The sequence below is a fragment of the Nicotiana sylvestris genome, chromosome 7, assembly GCF_000393655.2.
Source record: "Nicotiana sylvestris chromosome 7, ASM39365v2, whole genome shotgun sequence".
NCBI classification, from domain to species: Eukaryota; Viridiplantae; Streptophyta; class Magnoliopsida; order Solanales; family Solanaceae; genus Nicotiana; species Nicotiana sylvestris.
Window position 1 is genome coordinate 102,395,192 of NC_091063.1, and position 23,434 is coordinate 102,418,625.

The 23,434-nt window shown below is 36.5% G+C and overlaps 1 protein-coding gene across 1 annotated transcript; it reads right to left on the minus strand.

Moving 5' to 3' along the window:
• Nucleotides 1-6,204: 6,204 nt before the first annotated feature.
• Nucleotides 6,205-7,248, minus strand: LOC104219064 (NDR1/HIN1-like protein 1). The gene has a single exon (XM_009769703.2). It carries the CDS (start codon nucleotides 7,138-7,140, stop codon nucleotides 6,505-6,507), a length of 636 nt encoding a protein of 211 aa, XP_009768005.1. The 5' UTR covers nucleotides 7,141-7,248; the 3' UTR covers nucleotides 6,205-6,504.
• Between the last annotated feature and the right edge of the window lie 16,186 nt (nucleotides 7,249-23,434).

Here is a 23,434-nt window from a genome sequence, read left to right on the forward strand (position 1 = left end):
CCCTATGAGAGTGTGGAATGTATCTGTCCAAGAAGAGACATGTGAACTGATCCCAAGTCATGGGAGGTGAACCTGCAGGTCTACTGAGGAGATAGGACTGCCACCATCTAGGGCCCTGCCCTCCAGTTGAAAAGTGGTAAAGTCCACCACGTGTGACTCCAATATCCTCATGTTGTGCAGTCTGTCCTTGCACCGATCAACAAAGTCCTAGGGGTCCTCATGTCGCTCACCCCCGAAGACAGGAGGATGAAGCCTGGTCCATCTGTCTAATAACTTCTATGGCTCACCAACCGCAGCTGGTCTGGGCTCAGGTATAGTTGTTGTAACTGGCTGAGCTCCGCCCACAGGTAATGCGCCCGGGGTTTGATATACGGCAGATGCATGCCCTGGAGCCTTAGCGGTAGTGGTCTGTGCTCCCCCTCCCGCCTGAGATGTGGCTGGATCTGCTGGAAATAAACCAACCTGAGTCATAGTATCCAAGAACTGCAGCATACGGCCATGACTTCCTGGAAACTTGCGCTGACATGAAATCCATTGGGGCTGGCTCCTCTGTAGACACCTCTCCATGCTCCTCAATAATAGGATCCTCTACTGGATCCGCTGGTGGCATAGCTGGAGCAACTCTGGGATGTCCTCGTCCTCTACCACGGGATGGCGCCCTCCCTCGGCCTCTAACAATAGGAGGAAATGCTCCTCCATATTCAGGTACATATGTCATGCACGTTCTCACTATCTGTGAGAGAATAAAAGAAAGATACTTAGCATAAAATAAATTGCACGATAGGAGATGAAGAAAGAGTAGTTTCCTAACACCCTATAGCCTCTCAAAGATAAGTATGGACGTCTCCGCACTGATCCGCAAGACTTTATTAGGCCTACTCATAACTTGTGAGACCTACATGAACCTAGTGCTCTGATACCATATTGTCACGACTCAATTTCTCCTATAGGTCGTGATGGCGCCCAACGTCACCGCTAGGCAAGCCAACGGTGAACTAACCATGTGATTTCTCTTTTTAATAAGTTTCCAAGTAATTCAATTCTATTCACTAAGAAATTAAGAAGTAAAAAAATTTAATTAATAAAACAAAGGCAACTAAGTAGCAATCATAGTGATATAAATATTACAAAACCATAAAGTCTACTACTATGTGTGCCAAGACCTGGTGTCACAAGTGTATGAGAAACTAGTAGATTATAAAAAACTCTAACTACTGTGTGAAATAAAAGTATAAAGGAAATAAGTTCTAAAGAGAGACTCTAGGTGTTGTAGAACAGCTCAGGAAGTCGCTCACCACTACGCCTCGAGATAATAGGGTGCGCGCCGGAATGACTACCAGATGCACCTGCCTCGGATCATGCACGGTTAGTGCTGAAGCATAGCATAAGTACATAAATAACATGTACCCGGTAAGTATCTAGTCTAACCTCGAAGAAGTAGTAATGAGGGATCGACATCGACACTTATTATGGGCTAACAGTATAAATAAAAAAATTCTAAATAAGCAAGGTTTGTGTAAATAATAATTATAATTCGATTAACAAGCAGTGAATAAATAATTCTTTCACAATTAGTAAATTCCAAGTCGATTCCTATCATTAATAATCATAATCTCACAAGCATAAAATAATTTCAAGTATAATTACGCTCCGGGTATTATTAAGCACGATTTATGCCGAGGTCGTAAAACCGATCCAGAATAATATGTATACTGCCGAGGGTCAAGCGGAACGAATCATAGATTCATTTATTCTACTGCGGAGGCATTCGGCCCGCTCCACGAGAAAAGAGGATAATTTATAAACATTTGGTTTAAAAACTATTACAAAGCTAAAACACAAAGGAGCACAATTTTTATTAACGGTCAAGTATCCCGCCAAAACTCATGTAAGTGGAAGTTGGTCTTTTACAATTCCTCTATCAAGTTCCAATATAATTTATGCACATTGATTAACAAATAGGGTGCAAACATGACAAGTATCTCATGATTCGGGTCCTAAACTATCCGGACATAAACATAATTAGTAGCTACGCACGGACTCTCATCACTTCGTGCATACGTAGCCCCCACAATTAGAATCAAATAGTAATTTAATCACCTATATGATTAATTCCCTCTTACAAGGTTAGGCGAGACTTACCTTGTCTCAAAGCTCGCTTCCGATCCACAAATATGCTTTAAATCCTCAACTCGGTGCCAAACAACCCGAAACTAGTCAAATGTTGTATAAATTAATCAAAACATGTTCAAAAGTTTATAATCTAACTATTAGAGTGATTACCCAACCCCAAATTTGAAGATTCCTAAAATTCATTCCTCGGGCACACGTGTCTGGATTCCGAAAATTTTCGAAGATAATTGTTACCCATAACCTTACAAACTCAAATATATAATTTCATCTCATTCTATAATCATTTCTGTGGTTAAATTCCATTTTAAACAAAACCTAGGTTTTTCATCTAAACCCAAAACCTAGGTTTTACATGTTAAAGCCCATAACATATGTTTTAAACTCATATTGTATAGAAATCACTTACCTTAAAGTGCTAGCTGAAAATTCCTCTTTCAAGAGCTCTATATTCGACCAACAAGTAAGAGAAATGATGAAATGAGCCTAAATCTTGACTTAAATGCATTCCTTCTACCCGGCGATATTTCCGCACCTGCGGGAGAGCCTTCGCTTCTGCGGTCAACTGTCTACATCAGCGGCCACGTCCCGCATCTGCGAGCCCGCTTCTGCGGCTCGCCTTGTGCATCTGCGACCATGGACAGGCTGCCTCCTTCCGCATATGCGGACTCCTCCACCGAAGAAGCGAGTTCGCTTCTACGGAAAATACTTCGCTTCTGCGGAGCTCGCTGACCCCTCCTCTTTTCGCTTCTGCGAGCAAGTCGAGGCATCTGCAGTGCCGCTTCTGCAGCCATTCCACAGCAGGTGCGAACACACTAAATTACAGGCAAGAGTAGCTCCTCTCCAAAGAGCAAACAAGCCTTGTCGACCCTCTGAATCCTATACGGGGGCCCCGAGGCCTCGACCAAATATACCAACAAGTTCATTAACATAAAACGGACTCGCTCGTACTCTTGGAACGCGGAGAACAACAACAAAACTAAGTATCGCACCCCGAAACCAAATTGAATCAAATTATGAACTTCAAGTTTCCAATTTACTCCGAACGCGTTGAATCATACTTAGACTACTCAAAATGACACCAAATTTTGCATGCAAGTCTTAAATCACCATACGGAACTATTCCTCAGCTCGGAATCCCAATTGGACCTCGATAATACCAAATCCTACCTAAAACCAAATTTAAAGAACTTTAAAATCTTCAATGTGCCAACTTTCAATATTAAGTGCTGAAACGTTCCCGAATCATCCAAAATCCCATCCGAACGTTCGACGAAGTCCAAAATTATCATACGAACCTATGGGAACCGTCAAAATCCTGATTCCGGGGTCGTTTACTAGAAATGTTGACCCAAGTCAAACTTAACCTTTTAAAGCCAATATTAAGGAAGTGTTCCGATTTCAACCCGAACGCTTTCAAATTCCGAACTAACCATTCCGCAAGTTATAAAGTAGTTAAAGTACATATGGAAAGTCTTATTTAGAAGAACATGAATCTAGAAAGCAAAACAATCGATCGGCTCGTTACAAGGCAATGGCGTTACGGATGCTTTGTCACGTTTTTGCAAGGAACTGACTGCTACACAACACCAGGATGTTGTAGTTTTTGATAACCCGTCTTTCTTATTATCGCACTTACTTTCAGACTCGCAGGGGACTGTAACTATACGTTCAGCCCCCTCCTTGTATTCCTTTATTTCCGCTTTCAATAAATAAAATGCCTGTTTTTAGGAAGAAAAAAAACACTTCATGCACCTGAAATTAGAACTAGTGGTTTTGAAATCATAATTTGCAAGAGATCTGAATAAATCGACAAATAAATTGATGGTGAGCAATTTTATGTTTATTATTTTTCTATTTCCTGGACTAAGGTAAAGTATACCACAAAAGCCAAATTTGGGCAGCCATAAGAGGAATATAATATCGGTGTCATGTTCAACAAAATACAAAGTACTGTGTGTATGTGTGAGAGAGAAAGCTCACATTATTAGGTCATCCACCCATTTCTACTTTGATGATATCTTCTTCTTACACGTAAAACAGATTTCTATTTTGTCTTCTGCAGCCACTCTCTTATGCACCGACGATCATTTTTTATTTATTTATTTATTTATTTATTTGAAGCATCTTTAGCCAAGCAAATGACTCTTAATCACACTTAATCTTCAATTCTTTTGTTTGAGAGTATTGCTTTTATGAGCTGTCTGCCATTTGCGTATGATACACAATTATTAATTATATAATGTTTCTTCCCAATTTCTTATTTCTACTCTTAGTTTTTTTTTTCTTTGTCCAATACTTTGCAATAACACCATACAATTTGATCACTGCTATCCGGTACAATTGTTGAAACATATGGTACGATTAAGGGCAGAACTACAGTTTCGCATAATTTAATAGCTTTAGCCTAATTCTTATATAAGTATTAAAAAATTACATAATATAGATAAATAATTTATTCAAGATCCAATAAATTACTTTTTTTTTTTAGAGTTTAGATCTCATAAATTCAAAATGATAGCTTTGTCTCTAAAATTATAGCTTCGTCTCTAAATATGACATATATATAAGTAGAGAAAGATTGTCATGAAAAACCTTGTGTTGCCTACAAGAAGCATTGAGCAAAGTTTTTATTAAAAATGATTCCTATTCAAAATAAGGTATACGACATATATCGAAAAACGACTCCTATAGATATTCTTTACAGTTCAATAGTATCAAACTTTCATTATGTCTAATGAAAGTATGATGAGTCTAGAGTATATCTCTTATAAACAACGGGAAAAGACGTGTTTGTCGGTATTAATTTTAATAATACTTTAATTATTGGGAATACTGTTTTACCTCATTAACTGTATATCAGCTGATGAAAAGGTGTTTTCCGAAAACATCTTTTTTTAGAAAAAGAAAAGCTTTATCAATTTAGAGAAAAGAAGTAGAAAGACACTTGTTTTTAAAAGACGGTAGTTAATTTGGAAGTACTGTATATCCACATTTACTACTTTAGTGTTTCTTTTAGTATGGTCGGGTATTACTAATAGGAGTACTTTTTTTCGTATTTCTATGTTGCATTAATTAATACATATATTTTTCACAAGTTATATGTGTAATACTACGAAAAATAAAATGGTAACCAGAAATTAAGTATATCAGATTATGCAAATATTATACTGACAATCAAATAGTGATGGTAAGCAAACATTTAACCAAAGTATGAATTGTTTTATTAGACCTTTCTCTATGCGCCCATAATGTTTTAGGAGTAAATAACTTTTGCCAGTACACGCTCTTTTTTATTTTAGGGTGAAAAGGAGGTTATATGTGACCAGGAGTTCACGGGTTCCAGCCGTGAAAACAATCTCTTGCATAGGTACAGGTTAAAGTTATGTACAATAAACCTTTGTGGTCTGGTCCTTTCTCGAATCCTATGCATAGCGAAAACTTAGTGTACCGGGCTGCCTTTTTTTCTTCAAACCTTATCTCTTTGTTATATTACAAATTTGGCCATTTTCTTTTATTTACCTCAGCCGGCGGCTCAGCCCAATATGGGTGATAATTTCCCACTAAAACACTTTACCTAACAAACACTTGCATAATAATTAATCCTTGCAACTAATCGAAATGCCTTACCTTGTTACGCACTTTCGGAAAAAAGCACCAAAAACATGAGGTTCTTTACTTTTTAATTAAAGTTACTTCCAAGAATTTCTTTAGGTGATATTTTTATTTTGAATTTAAGTTATATGCATTAAAAGTTAATTTTTAGAAACCAGAGAAATGAGGAAAATAACAAGTCATGGTTTGGCAGACTATCTTAATCCAACCAATACAAGAACTTGTAGATCACATGGTCATGGCCTTCTTTACTCATAGACTAAACGAATATACAGCTCATATGTTCCCATGGACCAAACCCTCAATCTTTGGCAATATTAAAGCCATTTTTTATGGTCTAAAATATTTTTTAACTTACAATTAGCACTAAAAAATTTAAAAAGTATAGGAGAGTAAACATCAAGTAAGCGCGATCAATTTAAAAATATTTAATGCTTAGAAATTGAAGACACTGACGACTTGTACAACAATAATTGTATCACTTTTTTCTAATGAGAAGAAACAATATAATATATTGTAAATTACACATAATTCGAATGAATACAACTTCTTACATTATTGTGAATTTTTGGTATCTGTCCCATCCTCAATATTTCCTTCCCAAATTTATTTTTAGCAAAATGTACAATTCATCAACTATGTAGGACAAAAGACTAAAATTAAAATTTAAAAAAAGAGAGGCTGAAGCAGAAATAAGGTGGAAAAGTAAAAATAGGTTTAAGAAGGGAATTAAATACTTAACGGTAGTAAAAACGACCTTCAAACACTGACATCACAGCTCCGGGAGAGCTGGTACTTAACGGCGTTACTTCCGACGACGATTCCGCCGTTAGCAGGGTGGTCACCGAGTGGAACATACGCCGAACACGTGACGTGAAGATGGTAGTGACCGGTGGTAACAGACCCTACTTTCCATTTCACACGGCCGTCAATTTTAAAGTCGAGCCAAACGCCGCCGTTTTGTTGGTCTTCGGTGAGTCCAGGGCCGTTATAGGGAGCAATCGGGACGTTATTGCCGAAAACAAACGGCGACCAGATATTGACGTCTTTGTGGCCTTGGTATACAGGAGGAATTTGGGTGTAATACGTAATTTGCTGGTTGTGGTAGGTGGCGTAAATATCCATCTTGTCGTAATATATGCCTATGTTGCTATTGGGATTACGGGCGTAAACGGTGGCTTGAATTGAGGTGGAGAAGATGTTAGGGGCGGAAACGTTGAAGGTGAAGATGGTGGTGTCTTGGAGGATGAAACGGGGTTTTTTGGGTTGAAGAACGGCCCAAACGATGAGGATAGTAAGGAGAACTAAGAAGAGGAAGATGAGAATAGCGGCGCAAATTCGCCGGACGATCTTCTTCTTCTTGCCTTTGTGGTGGCTGCACTTTTTCTCTGACATGTTTCTCCGGCGGTGGTTGTGGTGGTGCAGAGGGAGGAGGGAGGAGGAGCGTTTGGGAGTGGAGCTTTTAGAGTGAGGGAGAAATGGAAAGGGAGTGGAGAAGGGGATTGATTACCTATATAGAGGAGGGTCTGGGTCTTTTTCTTTGGCGTATAGGAATGAAAATGAAATATTTGGGGTAGTGAAAAAGAGAGTTGCAAGATAATTTAGTGTGGTAATTATTTATCTTTTCATTCAAAGAAAATAATATATCAGATATATTATGTAGTTATGCATATATGGTAGTTTCTTTTATGGAAAGAAATTATCATATATTAAAAGTTTCAAGGGTAATTATAATTTATGGAGAAGTCCCTAGAGCTAAAGTATTTGCCTAAGAGTTCATAGCTTACCTATAAATACGTATGTGACTCCATCAGTCTGACATCCTACGATAGGTACAGGGTAGAAGGCTCCTAGGTTTTTTTTTTGCCGCAGCTTTTCAAGGCGACTCTACAACTCTTGAGCAATTATGGCTGAAAGTACGTTCCTCGATTAATTTCCGCTGTGATGGCTCTGTATGTATATTCGAATTCAACATGTGGTATCAGAGCCGACCTTTAGCTATATTGTTCAGTATTATATTCTGGTTGAGAACCCATTCTATTTCCGTTTTACCAATTTGTATGATTTGTTTTCATAACTGGTATTAACATGATAATTTAATGGGGTTAGATGTAATGTTTGCTTGCTGTTTTTGGCAGTTAAAGGCCAAACGTAATTATATAGAATTTGTTTTACTATACATTGAAATAATTTTTTCCCCAAAGGATATTCGTGTCCCTTCTAACCTTTCTTTACTAGTAATGCTGACTGCAATTAAGATACAATCTGATACTAACAGAATTAACTTTCGAGTATATGTAGAAAAATTCCAGCAAAAACGTTTTGCATAATATGTCTAGTCGGCGTTTTAGTCTTTGTCAGAGAAGAGTAATTCAATAATGTATTTTATTTGAGATATAGATGCACATGAATGTGGAAACCTATGCTCACTGTGCCTTTTCCATGCATATTATTTGCTGAAGATATGAAGTTATGATTCTAGTAATTTTAATCCAGATTACATCTCTATATGAATTACTAGTTGCTCTAATAAAACCAAGCATGAGTTCAATTTGCCTTACTTTTGAAATCTAAGGACAGAAACTCTTCGATTTCTCTGACGCTTGGCCACCAATTGCTTAGTAAATTGTTTTATATATGCTTTTTCCGTAGAACACATCAGACAGAATATTATAAAACAAGTTCTTTTGGAGTATTGTATCATAATTTTGATATTTTGTGTGGTTCTCATAGTATTTTGATTGATTATAAGATTACCTTCATTTGGGTAATATAGCGTTATACTTATATCCAATGTAATCATTTTGAAGTCAAATCAATATTTTGCTTAAGTTGATAATTAAAGTTAATTATTCTAAGATGTCATTTTGAGTTTTCTTTTATGTGATGTATTTAGGAGTGATCACAGCATCTTGAATACTTAATATAAAAGAAATTGAGTTTATTAATCACATAACGTTAGCGATTAAAGGTTATAATGACATCTATTTAGTCCAGTTATCTTATTAAAATGGTAACCCGACCCTACAGGGAGGTAACCATTTTGGTGAGATTAATTGGAAAGAGATAGTAAACTTTTAAGTTAAATTATCTTATGCCCACATGTACGGATAAATTTTTATGTATTTTGGTTTACTAGTCTAATAAAGTTAGTAAATTCTATGCATGGGTTGCAACCTCTGCCCATAGGAAGGTCTAGAATTTACTATGAATCGGTATTTTACGCGATTCACCTTTGATGGATTGTACTTCATAGCTTATGTATGTTTATCCTTTTTTTGAAGTCTTTACCGCTTTTCCTACTGCTTTTTTAATGAGAATGCTCGAATTCCAATGCTTTCTGGTGACAACTATGCTGAATGGAAGGAGAAAGTCCTTCTCACTTTAGGGTGCTCGGACCTAGACCTGGCACTCCGTGTGGATGAACCATCTATTCTCACGGAATCAAGTACGCCAGCTGCTAAGGCTAATTATGAGCGGTGGGAGCGATCTAATCGTTTAAGTTTAATTCTCATAAAAGCTTACATAAGCCAAAGCATTAGGGGTTCTATCCCTAATAGCGATAAGGTCAAAGCTTACATGAAGGCAATTGATGAACAATTCGTAAGCTCTGACAAGGCATTGGCCAGCACCCTTATGAAGAGGCTCTCAAGTATGACTTTCGACAGAAGTTGTACAGTGCGTGAGCACATTATGGAGATGAGAGATATTGCTGCTAAACTCAAGTCCCTTGAGGTGGATATGTTTGAACCATTTCTTGTGCATTTCATTCTCAACTCCCTTCCTGCGAAATATGGTCCGTTCAAGATTTCTTACAACAAGCATAAGGATAAATGGTCAATCAATGAACTTTTGACCATGTGTTTTCAAGAAGAAGAGAGGTTGCAACATGAGATACCTGAAAGTGTTAATATGGTGACTCATGGTAAGAGAAATGCAAAGAAGGGCAAAAGTATTCCCATGAAGAAGAAAAGCACCTTTGACAAAGATGCTTGTCGTTTCTGTAAGAAGAAGGGACACTGGAAGAAGGATTGCCTGAAATACAAGAAATGGCTTGAGAAGAAAAGTAATTTTACCTTTGTATGTTATGAATCTAATTTTACTGAAGTTTCTGATAATACATGGTGGATTGATTCTAGTGCTACAATTCACATTGCCAAAATCATGCAGGGCTTTCTAACTCAGAGGAAGCCGATAGGAAGTGAACAATACGTCTATTCTGGCAATAGGACACGTTCACGTGTGAAAGGCATGGGGACTTATAGGCTCATTTTGAAGGATGGTTTTCACTTAGATTTAGAAAATACTTTTTATGTTCCAGAATATTCTAGAAATTTAATTTCTCTTTCAAGACTATCGATTAGTGGATATGATTTGAATTTTCATTATCCTTCTGTGAAACTTTTGAAAGATAATAAAGTTATTGGTTTTGGAAATTTGAATGGAATTTATATAAACTTGAGCTAGACCCCACATTTGAATGCAATGTTTTAACTTTGCATGATAAAGAAATTGGTACTAAGCAATGTATTATCAATGAGAACTCATCTAGTCTTTGGCACAAGAGATTGGGACACATATCTATTGATAAAGTCAAAAGGTTGGTTAATGATGGAGTTCTAAAAGCTCTTGATTTTTCTGATTTTGGGACTTGTGTGGACTGCATAAAGGTTAAGCAGACCAACAAATCAATTAAAGGTGCCAAAAGAAGTTCTCAATTACTTGAGATCATACATACAGACATATGTAGACCTTTTCCTACCCCTTGCTTGAATGGTGAGAGATATTTTATCTCGTTTATTGATGACTATTCAAGATATATGTATCTCTATTTCCTGTTTAACAAATTAGAAGCACTTGATGCTTTTAAAGTTTACAAAATAGAAGTAGAGAAACAAACTGGTGCTCAGATCAAAATTGTAAGATCTGATAGAGGTGGAGAATATTATGGTAGGTACACAGATAAGGGACAAGTTAAGGGTCCATTTGTTGATTTCCTTGAAAGTGAAGGCATAATTGCTCAATATACCATGCCAGGAACACCACAACAAAATGGTGTGACAGAAAGAAGGAATCAGACATTAATGGACGTGGTAAGAAGCATGATTAGCAGATCAACTTTACCTTTATCCTTATGAAGTGAAGCCTTAAAAATCGATGTATATATTTTAAATAGGGTTCTATCCAAGGCTGTCCCCAAGACACCTTTTGAGTTATGGAAAGGATAGAAACCTAGTTTAAATCATTTACACGTTTGGGGATGTCCAATTGAAGTGAGGGTTTATAACCCACAACTAAAGAAGTTGGATGAAAGAACAATAAGCGATTATTTTATAGGCTATGCGGTTAACTCTAAGGGATTTAGGTTTTATTGTCCTCTCATTCTCCTAAAATTGTTGAAGCCAGAAACGCCAAATTTCTTGAGGAGCATGAAGAGAGTGGGAGTGGTTTGACTCAAAGGGTGAAATTGGAAGAAATAAGGGAACCACCTGTGGTACCTTTATATATTGGGAACTTGAATGTTGCTCAGAAAAATTCTCATGAATTATCTGCACAACAACAAGTTCAAGAGCCACCACCACTTGAGGAGCCACATGAAGATCAACCCGCTTTACCTGAACCCACTGAAGAAGTGTCTGAACTAGTGGGAGTGAGAAAATCCTCAAGAATTCGAAAATTAGCAATTTCTAGCGACTATGTTGTATATCTCCAAGAGTCTGGTTATGATATTGGACCAAAAGATGATCCATGCTCGTTATCACAAGCCATGAGTGGAGAAAACTCCACACTTTGGTATAATGCCATGAAAGAAGAGTTAGAATCTATGGCTAAAAATAAAGTCCGGGATCTCATCAAATTACCAAAGGGATCCTCTATCATAGGTTCCAAGTGGGTCTTTAAAACTAAAAGAAACTCATCTGGTAATATCAAACGATATAAAGCCAGACTTGTAGCCAAGGGTTTTACTCAAAGGAAAGACATTAATTACCATGAAACCTTCTCTCCAGTATCAAAGAAGGATTCATTGAGAATAATCATGGCATTAGTAACTCATTTTGATTTAGAGTTACATCAAATGGATATGAAAATAACTTTCCTGAATGGAGATCTTGAAGAGGAGGTATACATGCGCCAACCTGAAGAATTTTGTGATAAGGACAAAAGTCACCTTGTTTGCAAGTTGAATAAATTCATTTATGGGCAAAAACAGGCTTCCCGCCAATGGTATATTAAATTTCATAATGTTGTTTCTTCATTTGGATTTACGGAGAACATTATTGATCAGTGTATATATCTTAAGATAAGTGGAAGCAAATATATTTTTCTAGTCGTATATGTGGATGATATTTTGCTTGCAAGTAATGACTTGGGATTGTTGCACAAGACTAAACAGTTCCTTATCCAGAATTTTGAGATGAAGGATATGGGTGAATCCTCTTATGTCATTGGCATAGAAATTTACAAAGACAGATCCCAAAGATTACTTGGACTGTCTCCAAAGGCCTACATTGAAAGAATTCTGGAAAGATTCGGGATGAAGAACTGTTCACCTATAGCAGCACCCATAATTAAAAGTAACAAATTCTCATTGAATTAACGTCCACAAAATGCATTAGAAAAGGAGCAAATGAAAGACATTCTCTATGCTTCGCTTGTTGGGAGCCTTATGTATGCACAGGTCTGTACTAGACCTGATATTGCTTTTGCGGTAGGAATGCTTGGCAGATATCAAAGTAATCATGGTCTTGACCATTGGAAAGCTGGTAAAAGGATCTTGAAATATTTGCAAGGAAGCAAGGATTTTAAGCTCATATACAAATATTATGACTCATTGGAGGTAATTGGATATTCAGACTTTGATCTGGGTGGATGCAAAGACACTGGTAAATCTACTTCAGGATACATTTTCCTTCTTGCTGGAGGTGTTGTGTCTTGGAGAAGTGTCAAGCAGACTATTGTTGCAACATCTACAATGGGAGCTGAATTTATAGCATGCTATGAAGCTACACCACAAGCGTTATGGTTGAAAAACTTTATTTCTGGCCTTAGGATTATCGATTCCATTTCAAGGTCATTGAGAATATTTTGTGACAATTCAGCTGCAGTTTTCTTTTCTAAGAATAATAAAAGTGGCAGCCGATCGAAGCAAGCACATCGACATAAAGTACTTGATGGTTAGAGACTATGTGAAGAAGCAAGATGTGAATTTTGAGCATATTAGTACTACTTTGATGATTGCTGATCCTATGACTAAAGGTCTGGCGACTAATATTTTCAAGGATCATGTAACCCATATGCGGCTTAGTAGCTCAATTTAGTCTTGCTTTGCTCTCTAACAGTTTGTCTAGACATTATGTTTATTTTGATATACATGACAATGCACACTTTTGGTTTTTCATGTATGATCATTAGATCAATAAAGTTGGACTCTGAATGACTTATATTAAGTTCATTCATAAAGTTGTTAGACACTTTATTGGAATATATTGTGCATTGTAATACATGGAAGGAAGTGTTTGTCTAAAAGCATGACCGTCATGATTCGTGTAATAATATATTCTAGTTAAAGTGATTGTTGCATAACTTTTAGTTGGGTGCTAAAGTTTGTGGCCATATTATATGTTTATCTCTCATAAATAATTATCTGATTTTAACATGTGGGCCAAGTGGGAGAATATTAGAAATTACCGTCTCTTCTAGAGACTTCTAGTGTGACCCACATATAAGGTAATAAATTATTTACCTTGTCTCCCAAAGGAAATAATATATCAGATAATATTCTGTAGTTATGCATATATGGTAGTTTCTTTGATGGAAAGAAATTACCATATATTAAGAGTCCCTATGATAATTATAATTTATGGAGAAGTCCCTAGGGCTAAAGTATTTGCCTAATAGTCCCTAGCCTACCAATAAATATGCGTGTGACTCCATCAGTCTGACATCCTACGATAGGCATAGGCTAGAAGGCTCCTAGCTTTTTTTTGTCGCAGCTTTTCAAGGCGACTCTACAACACTTGAGCAACTATGGCTGAAGGTACGTTCCTCGATTAATTTCCGCTGCGATGGCTCTGTATGTGTATTCGAACAGTTCTATGTACTCTATCAATACAACCTTATCATGCAACTATTAATTCTTCATTTCTTTAACTTTTGTAAAATAGTTTATAAGTAACGCTACGTGTCTTCATATCACCCCTTTGTGAAAAAGATTAAAGAAAAATAAAAAATAGCTTCTAGTTTTTTCTTTTTTATTCTAATAATGCAAATCTAATAGAGTGTTTTTAACTTGATTGGAGTGCAAAGCATACTTCACTTTTTTTCTTCACAAAATAATTATACTGCTAAACTAAAAAAATAAAAAGTATATTTCAATTAAACTAGAAAATATAGAGAAAACCATATGAAAAAGCAAACGTCTAACTAATTTTGTAGGTGAATAAAATGCATTCTTTATGCTGCATTGTGTCCTAGAAAGTCTACAGTAACATGGCAAAGGGCAGTAATAGTAATAATTTCAAATTCCCCACTTTCATACCATAGCATGGGTCCCATGTACATATATACACACTTGCTTTTGTATTATTTAGGGAGTTGACTGACTTTAGCTCCAGCTTTCAAATGAAGCTTAAGCATTTCGAGAACCACAAATATAGATTTGACAGAGAAATTATTTTTCCAAAGAAAGACTAATTTTTTATTACTTGTATCAATTTTATCTTTTCAGAAAAGGTGAGGATGATCTCTTATCATGTATCGCACTTGTTAGACTTATCAGGAAAAAGTTGTGTGAATTTCTTGACACTGAGTTTAACGTGTTACCAGCTTGGTGTGGCGTCTGAAATTTGCATGTGGGTAAAAGAAAACTTATTGGTAGGTATAACAAATCATGTTGTTTATGCTTGCCTGCACCATGACATGAAATTTGAGAGTACCAACTAGAGGCTTCTTCAGCTGTGATTTTGAAAACATATAGAGTTCAAGTATTACCTTATTACATAAAATATATGTTCTACAATACTTGGTAAATTTTACCAAGTACTATAAATTAATCTATAGAATAGTATGGACCGTGTAATCTATTTTGCAGCCTCTTTGAATAAAATTTAAATCTAACTTGAACATGGTTTTGGTATTCTCTTGTGGTCTTAACTTGATTTGTCCTTGCCAATTAAATTTTAGACAGTTGAGACCACGAATTATAGGAAAGTTTTTAGTTAAACAAACCAAACAACTATTTGCTTTTTATGTTTGATGAGGAGAGAAGTAATAGTTTGTTATAAGTTCTGGACCTTTTCTATACAATGTAACTTGAAAAATAATATAAGAAGATTTGATTCGAGAAGCCAGGCTCAAGCGTTCGGGATCCAAGACACGCATTGTGCGGGAATAATAGATATCGGCCAATTTGTTTAACTGGTCAATGCTTATGTTAATAATACATTAATCTAGGTTCGTACAATATGAATTCGCACTTTGCACAAACTAAACCGTCACAGGTGGATCTGAGAGTTATGTACTTTCCAGATAAATAAAGTAAATAGAACCTTCGCATTTAAGATTGGTTGACAATGTAAGAATTTGTAAATTGACCTCCGTCAGCTTAATCCGGGATTGCTAATCATTTCCATTTTTATTTTTTAAAACAATATAATGATATGATTTGCATATTGATGATAGGCTATAATTGTGTATTTTAGTCGCTTATTATACTCTAAATTACTGTACTTTAATTGAGTTTGAGCTTTAATCGCTAGTGTTTTGCACTAAATATGTGTTTTATGCCTTGTAGGGGTGATTCCGATCTACGTAGGCGTTATGGAATGAATTCAAGTGATTTGGAGCTTTGAAGTCTGAGTAAAAGCCCAAGACATTAAGCTGGGATCGTGTTCGGAGGTCGTGTACTAAGTCCGGATGTTAAAAGAGGACGAAATAAGTTCACTCTGAGAAAATTACACTACCGCGCCGCTTGGGACACCGCAAGGCGCGGTGCAGCAGTGTAAAATGCTGCCTTGATGCGAGAAGTTGAGGCTGCTGATAAACTCCATTAGCGCGCTGCATGGCGCGCGCATGGTGCAGCGCGACTGTACAAAATTTATAGAGCCAGAGTTCTATTTCGCGCGGGAGAAAGTGTTTTCGTCTGGGCCCAACCCTACTTGGTATAAATACATATAAAAACGTTATTTTGAGGACTTTTGACAGATCTTAGACCTAGGGACACACTTTAGACGTAGAAGAACACATCACGCTTGGAGGAGGCTTCTAACTAATTTTTCTTCTCTTCTCTTTATTTAATTTCATAGTCCATTAGTTCTAGAATTTTGGGTGCTACATGAACGTTGTAGTTTGAAGCTTGAATTGTTCTCATTATTTTATCATATTGGTTTATTTATTCAATCTTGTGCTTAATTATTTGATTGCTTGATCACCAATTGAATACTATCTACGAATCTAGGATTGAACTCGGGAGAGGGAATTCTAGATTGCATATAAGATTGAGTAAAGTAAGATCTTAACTCTGAGGAGAGGGGGGATGGATTTGTCGTTAGGATAGGAATATATCTAATCGCCTTGCTTGGTTACTATACAGGAATTATTAATGCGTTCTTGTAAATTCTAATTCCATAGGAATATAGGCATTAGATTAGCTTGAATAGGCGAGTTGTACTTCGGGAGAAGGCTACGAGCAATATTAACCCTATCAACCAATAAACCAGATAAATTAATTAGATGATTTAAGTGGAAAAGTCAACGAGATTGTTAGCTAACCCATAGCTCTAGAATATTCACTCACATTGAATTCGTCTCTGTAATTTGCCAACTTATTTTCTTTAATCTCTTAATTTGTTACTTTAGATTAATTTTAGTAAAATATTCATACTTTAGGATTCGCTTGAATAGATTAATTGTTTGGTTTAATTTAGTTGATAGTTAATCACAAGTCTCTGTGGGTACGATATCTGGACTTACAATTCTATATTACTTATCGACCACGTATACTTGCGTGTGCGTTTGGGAGCAATAAATATATAGTCAGACCTCTCTATAACATCATCCGTATATAACTGTCATTCACTATAAATGTCGAGTTTTCCTCCGAACCGATTTTCTAATTTATATTTTACCTCTCCATAACAACTTTTCACATATAACAATAACAACCATATTTATAACAGAACTATCTTTGTAAAATTACCCATCTATAACAGCCATATAGATTCTTTAAGATTACTAATAATAATTCCAAAAATATGCACAAAATCTTTTCCATTAAACAAAGTTTCTATCTTGCATAATATATAAGATTTGAAGATTTGTACATGATATCTTTTCCATTGGACAAATTTTTAAACTACAACGACATTTGAAAGTTATTTACGCTTGCCTTCTATATCGTTCTGGTTATATGAAATTTGTTATTTGTAACTTGAATTATTTTCATGTATTTTTAGAAACCCATAGTTCTTATAGGTTTGGAAAAATTCATTGTTCTAATAGATTTGGGAAAGAAAAATTTATTGTCCTTATCAAATTGAAAAACCTTTATCTTATAGGTTTGAGACTATTTAAGATCTATATATAGGGGTTGTAGTTGGGGATTCTATAGATTATATTATTTTTTTTTCTCATTCATAGTGAAAAACTTTCTCTGCTTCTGCCCCAAGGATTAGGCTTAGCGAACCTCGTTAAATCCTTGTGTTTATTTTTTCTTCTCTATTTGCTTTGTATGTGATTGTACGCTAGTTAACCTATGATCTTCCGAAACAATTGGTATCAGAACAAGGTTTGGGTTTTTACATATAATCTAGGGTTAAGATGTCTTCATCATCTTCAACAAAGTACGAAGTAGAGAACTTTGACGAGGGTTCTAGTTTCAGTCTATGGAAGATTAGGATGAAATAGTTCCTGGTGTTACAAGGGTTATGGAAGGAAATTGATAAGAATTTTCCTAAAGAGATAAAAGAGAGAAAGTAGGCAGATCTAGATAAGAGGAAGTTGAGTGCGATCTTCATGAGCATTACAGATAGCGTTCTTTGCTGAAGAAACCTCTGCAGCAATGGCATGAAGAAGTTGAAAGATCTGTATTTTAAGAAATCGCTAACAACCCGCCTTTACCTGAAAAAAAAGGTTATCCAATATCCGTTTGAACTAAGGTACACATGTTAAAACTCACCTTGATGAGTTTAATTCAATTACAATGGACCTGAAGAATATTGATATTAAAATTGAGAGTGAGGATCAGGTCTTGATTATGTTATGTTCTTTACCGCCGTCTTATGATACTTTTTGCTGATACACTGCTATATGGGAAAGATAGTATTTCACTGGAAGATGTTAATAATGCACTAAAATCTAAAGAGTCCAAAATATCTTTTCAGACAGCATAATTAAGGGCGAGGGTCTTGTAATTAGAGGAAGAACATAACAAAAAGACCGTAACACGAAAAAGTCAACCGCTCGATCAAAGTCTAGAGTAAGGAAGCAAAACTGCTATGAGTGCGAGGAGAAAGGTCACAACAAGAGAGATTGTCCTAAGCTGAAAGAGAAAAGAGGGAAGCAGAAAATAGATAATTCGGCAAATATAATTGACACTAACAATAATTCTGATGATAGTGACTATATAGGGGAAGTATGTGCCATGAGTTCTAGTCATGGGTAGAATTCCTGGGTTCTTGATTCTGGTGCTACTTTTCACATGTGTCCACACAAGAATTGATTTACAACTTACAAGCAGATGAGTGAGATTGTCTTCATGGGAGATGATAATCCATTATCAATAGAGGATATTGGTAACATTAGATTGAGAATGTTCAATGGAATTATCAGAAACATTGAGTGTTGACGTATTCCTCAGATAAAGAGAAATTTGATTTCCTTTTTGACTTTGAATGATCAAGGGCATACGATTCACTCCGAGAATGGAATACTTAAAGTGTGCAAAGGCTCCAAGGTACTTGTCACACCTCCTTTTTGCGCGCCTACCCCGAAGGATAAATGCTTGAGGGAGTTTTTCCATTTTAAGTGACATTATTCGAAAATGGGATTATTTATTTATTTCAGAGTTGTCACTTGGGAAAGGTTTGGCTTTTGGTTTCCCAAGTCACCGGTTTATCTTGAATCCCAAATCGAGGAAATTTTCGACTTTCCAAATGAAGTCTGCGAACTAGAAATTCTAAGTAAGGAATTCTGTTGACCCGAGGGAAGGTGTTAGGCACCCACGGATCCCGTGGTTCTAGCACGGTCGCTTAAATTGTTATAATGGCTAAATATCTGATTTTAATACATGTTATAACTTGTGTGCTTTTATTAAGTTTAAACCGCTTTTTATTATTATTTTTTAATAGAATTGCAACGTCGTGAAAATGTATCTCGAACCTTGTCACAATCAATGTACCCGTGGTCATAGACACGTTTCGACTCTGTTGAGATTTGGATTTGGGTTGCATAAATGCACACCCATACTTAGGGAAGTAATTTTATTAAAGACGCGCCCCAAGCGATTGGCGTATCGTTATTTTGGGCAAGGCCGTTAAACTTTGCTAAACGGCCCGTCCTGGAGTCTAAGCAACTTTACAAACACGTATAGAGAGCCCCGCAGCTTGTGCATTTTTGTTTGGCAAGGCACACCTCATTTTTATTTTAAAAGAATTGATCTATAGTGACTATGTTTTCTATTTAGTTCGTCTCTATAATGAAAGAAAAAAAGTTCTAACTTATTTACATGCTCACGAGTTATTATAGTTGAGTTTCGAAAGTGAGTCGTAAAATCTGAAAACGATACAATAAGGGCAATCGGTTAACAATTATGGGCCCAGTTCCAATGTATAAGGGGTAAAACTGGACCTGTGCCATCCTTATTCAGATGTTGGGCTTAGCTAAATGATTCTACACATGTTCAAACTTTAAGAATCCGAAATGAAAGTGATACCTAATGAAACCCGTTTTTTACGAATTTAGATGAGCAAGTTGTTAACTAAAATAGTTTGAACTATTGAGTAATCAACCTAAGGCCTAATGTGTATTTGGAACATGCTGTTTAATCGAACAAATTGAACTAGCAGAATGTTACAACTACACTATTAGTCCTTTTAAACTAAAAGCCTACGGGGAAGAAGTTTACAACTTAAACTGCTATAGGATAGATGCTCATGTTATACATAACCAATAACTACCGGATTCTAGTGAAGGCAAATAGCTAACATATATACAACCGAGATTCAGTATATAACCAGAGTTTACATGGGCAGCACATAGAATGTTCTAAGTACAGACAGTAAAAGAAAGAAAAGACTACATTAAACTACAACTTCAAATCTTTCCCATTTTTGCATTCATGCTTTGAGTAGCTTACAAGATGTACCAGTGTATCAGTTTGTGTACCTAGTATTTGGAAAGCGAGGAAAGAAGATGAAGATCAATAGAAGCAGCAGTAGTGTAAATACACAGCAACAACAGGTTCAGCAACACAGCAAAACCAGCAGAATCCAGTAAATGATCAGTAGAATAACCCAGTAACCGATTGAAACCCAACAACACCAAAATGTAATCACAGTCAAAGCAGAAAAGAGACAGGTACAAGACAACAGTAGTTTACTGATTTTTGAACAACACTCAAAGAAAAGCAGCCTGATATTATTAAGTAAAAGTTCAGCCTCTTTTTCTTTTCTTTTTTTTTCTCTCAAATTCTGATTTTTCAAAATTCAGTCCACTCTCTCCCCCTTTCTTGTCCAAAATCCAGTCTATTTAAAGACTAGAATTGGCCATTCTTTTATTCAAACATTTCACTTTCAGCCTGTTTTATTCCCTCCTCATGTGCATTTCTACCTTTTTATCATTAAACTCATGCTGTTACTGATTTCCCACTAGTAAAGTCAATAAGCCAACTCAAGTAGTACATTTTCTACTAGTTAATTCAAAAACCTGTCAGTCTTTTAACTGGCCATTTCTATTTTTAAAATTAAACCCCATGCTATTTCGGATTTCCAGCCACTAAAGGCACTTAACATATTATCACTCCCACTATTGATCCATATTTTATTCATTAGCTTAGTGGTATATTAGTATTAAACTGACAGACCATTAAAATTGAACAATTTGCAGGTTTCTAACATCCCAACCTGTTAAAACTAATTGACAACATTTATCCAATCGACTATATGAATTACAACATATATAGTCAATAGCTAATGATCAGAATAGAACAGTACACACAGGTGATTCAAGTTGTAGTGACAAAACAGGGAATTACCCTGGAAACTAATTAATCGACCAAACTCATTCCAATTGATTATATAGTTTAACACATACACTTAACAACAAACAGACGAAAATTTCGACCAAATAAAAGGTCTGATTTGGAGAAGAAGAAGAACAAAGCACAGAAATTGGAAATAAAATCATTCTAACCACACAAACGAATAACAAAACAAACAAAAAATAGAACAAATAGAAAGGGAAAAAGAATACCTCAAGTAAACTAGATGACCCAGGTCCGAACTCAGACTCGACCTTTTTGAGGTCGAATGGACCTTAATCAAATGTTCTCAACGGAGAACACTTCGACTAAGGTCTATTAGATCCCACACCCTCTGCTAATTTGGACAAATTCTTGGTTCTTGGATTTCTAGAGTTCTTGGGGCTCAGATTAGGGGTTCGAGTTTTTCATGGTTCGATTCGAGCCAAACCAGGCTTGGTTTGGTCACGAGGGAGGTCAGGGGAGTAACTGGTGTGAATTTGGGGTCGGTTAGTATAGGTTAAGGTTTGGCTCGAATCTTCAGATGAAGATTCGAGACGATGTAGGTTGATTCGAGCCAAACAGTTTGTAGATTCGTGTCCAGGGGGTCAAGGTGCACTAGGGGTGTTAATTTGGTGGTCATTGGCATCGTTGCCGCCGGGTTTCAGGCTTAGGGGTTCAACGGCGGCTAGGGTTTGCTGATTGGTTTCGTCTCTGAGTTGATAGAGACGAAGGGGTGCAAGGGGGTGTTTGGTTACGAGGGCGTGGGGTGAGAGATGAGGGTTTATATACGGGACGGGGGAGTTGAATTTCGGCCGTTGGATCATTGATGATCAACAGCCTTGATCTTTTCACTTAAGGGGACGGCGTCGTTTGGTCTCGCGTGGAGACCGGGTCGGTCTTTGGGTGAAATGGGTCGGGTATCTGGGAAAGCCTGGAGCCGTTAGATGAAGTGAGATGAACAGCTCAGATCAAATACACCTAAACGATGTCGTTTGGAAGCCCAGGTCGTGGACTGGGTCAATGTAATGGATTGGGCCTGATTTACAATTGAATTTTTGGCCCAAATCCGGTATTTTCTTCCCTTTTCATTCTTTTAATTTAAACAAAAATTCCTAATTAAATTAAAACCAAAATTAAACTACACAAATATTAATTAACATTCAACAATAATTAACACACAAATTAAAACGTTTAGTTAAAATAAAATCACACAATGACGACAAATAGAATAAAAATGCATATTTTTGTGATTTTCCCCTTGAAAACCAAATTATGGTTTAATTAATTCCCAAATGCACAATTAAATCCTAAATATGCATGCGACCTATATTTTTGTATTTTTTTTAATTAACTACAACAAGGTAAACATTTACGGACAAAACAATTACCAAAATGTCACGTAAATTCTCAAAATTGTACCCAAAAGTAACTTGTTTTTTTTTTCGATTTCTTTTGGAGTAATTTCCGTGAAGAAAAAATCACGTGCTCACAGCTGCCCCTCTTTGTCCGAAAACGCAAAGAGTTTTCGTACAAAGATAAAGTGAGCGGATACGAATGATTTTTGCCCGTTGGAATACTCCGTGTGAAGCATTTTTTTTTTTGAAAGATTTGACCGAACCTTTGCTTCAGAGGTTTCCTACATATCCTGGGCTAAACAGGAATCAGGTCAATATAGTTCGGGAAGTTTTGGTAGATGGGACTACCATGACGCTGCGACTTTACTGTTACTACTGTTGCTGCTGCTGCTACTGCTCATCGACCTCCTTATTACATTAAAAAGAAAAATCAAAGCTAAGCTAGCTATGCCTATCAACTACTAGTTACAAGATTCCTATCTATAATTCTTTCGCAACTTGATCTTGAGTCTTAGCTGATTCTGCTTGTAGACTTCGATCTAAATCTTGATGCTCGCAAGTTGTAGGCGCTTGTTTATTTCTGCAGCATTGAGTGAAGCGGGATTGGCGGAGCTCGTGACTTCTATCAGATTTTGAGCGATCTGCACTTGTTTGCTCCAGTATTTGGGCTCATCTTCTTTTTTGTTCTTTTCTTCCTTTCTTTATTCTGGATTGAGACTCAACCCATAGGTCATCTCGATCCCTGTGCCTCGAGGTCAAACTTGCTCAGACAACAAAACAAACAAACGAACGAAATTTTTCTGCCCCAGTTTCACTAGGAAAATTTCGTGAGTTAATTGCCATAAAAATCTACAGAATTGATGAGGGGATTGGAAACCTCAAGTCTAAAATGTGCAACTCAGGGATTGGAGCCCTAATGTTTGCAAAAGGCAAAACGCTCAACTCAGGGATTGGAGCCCTAATATTGGCTAAAAAGGGAAAACCACTCAACTCTGGGATTGGAGCCCTAATGTCGGCTAAAAAAAATCGCTCAATTCAGGGATTGGATCCCTAATGTCGGCTAAAGGAAAATCGCTCAACTCAGGGATTGGAGCCC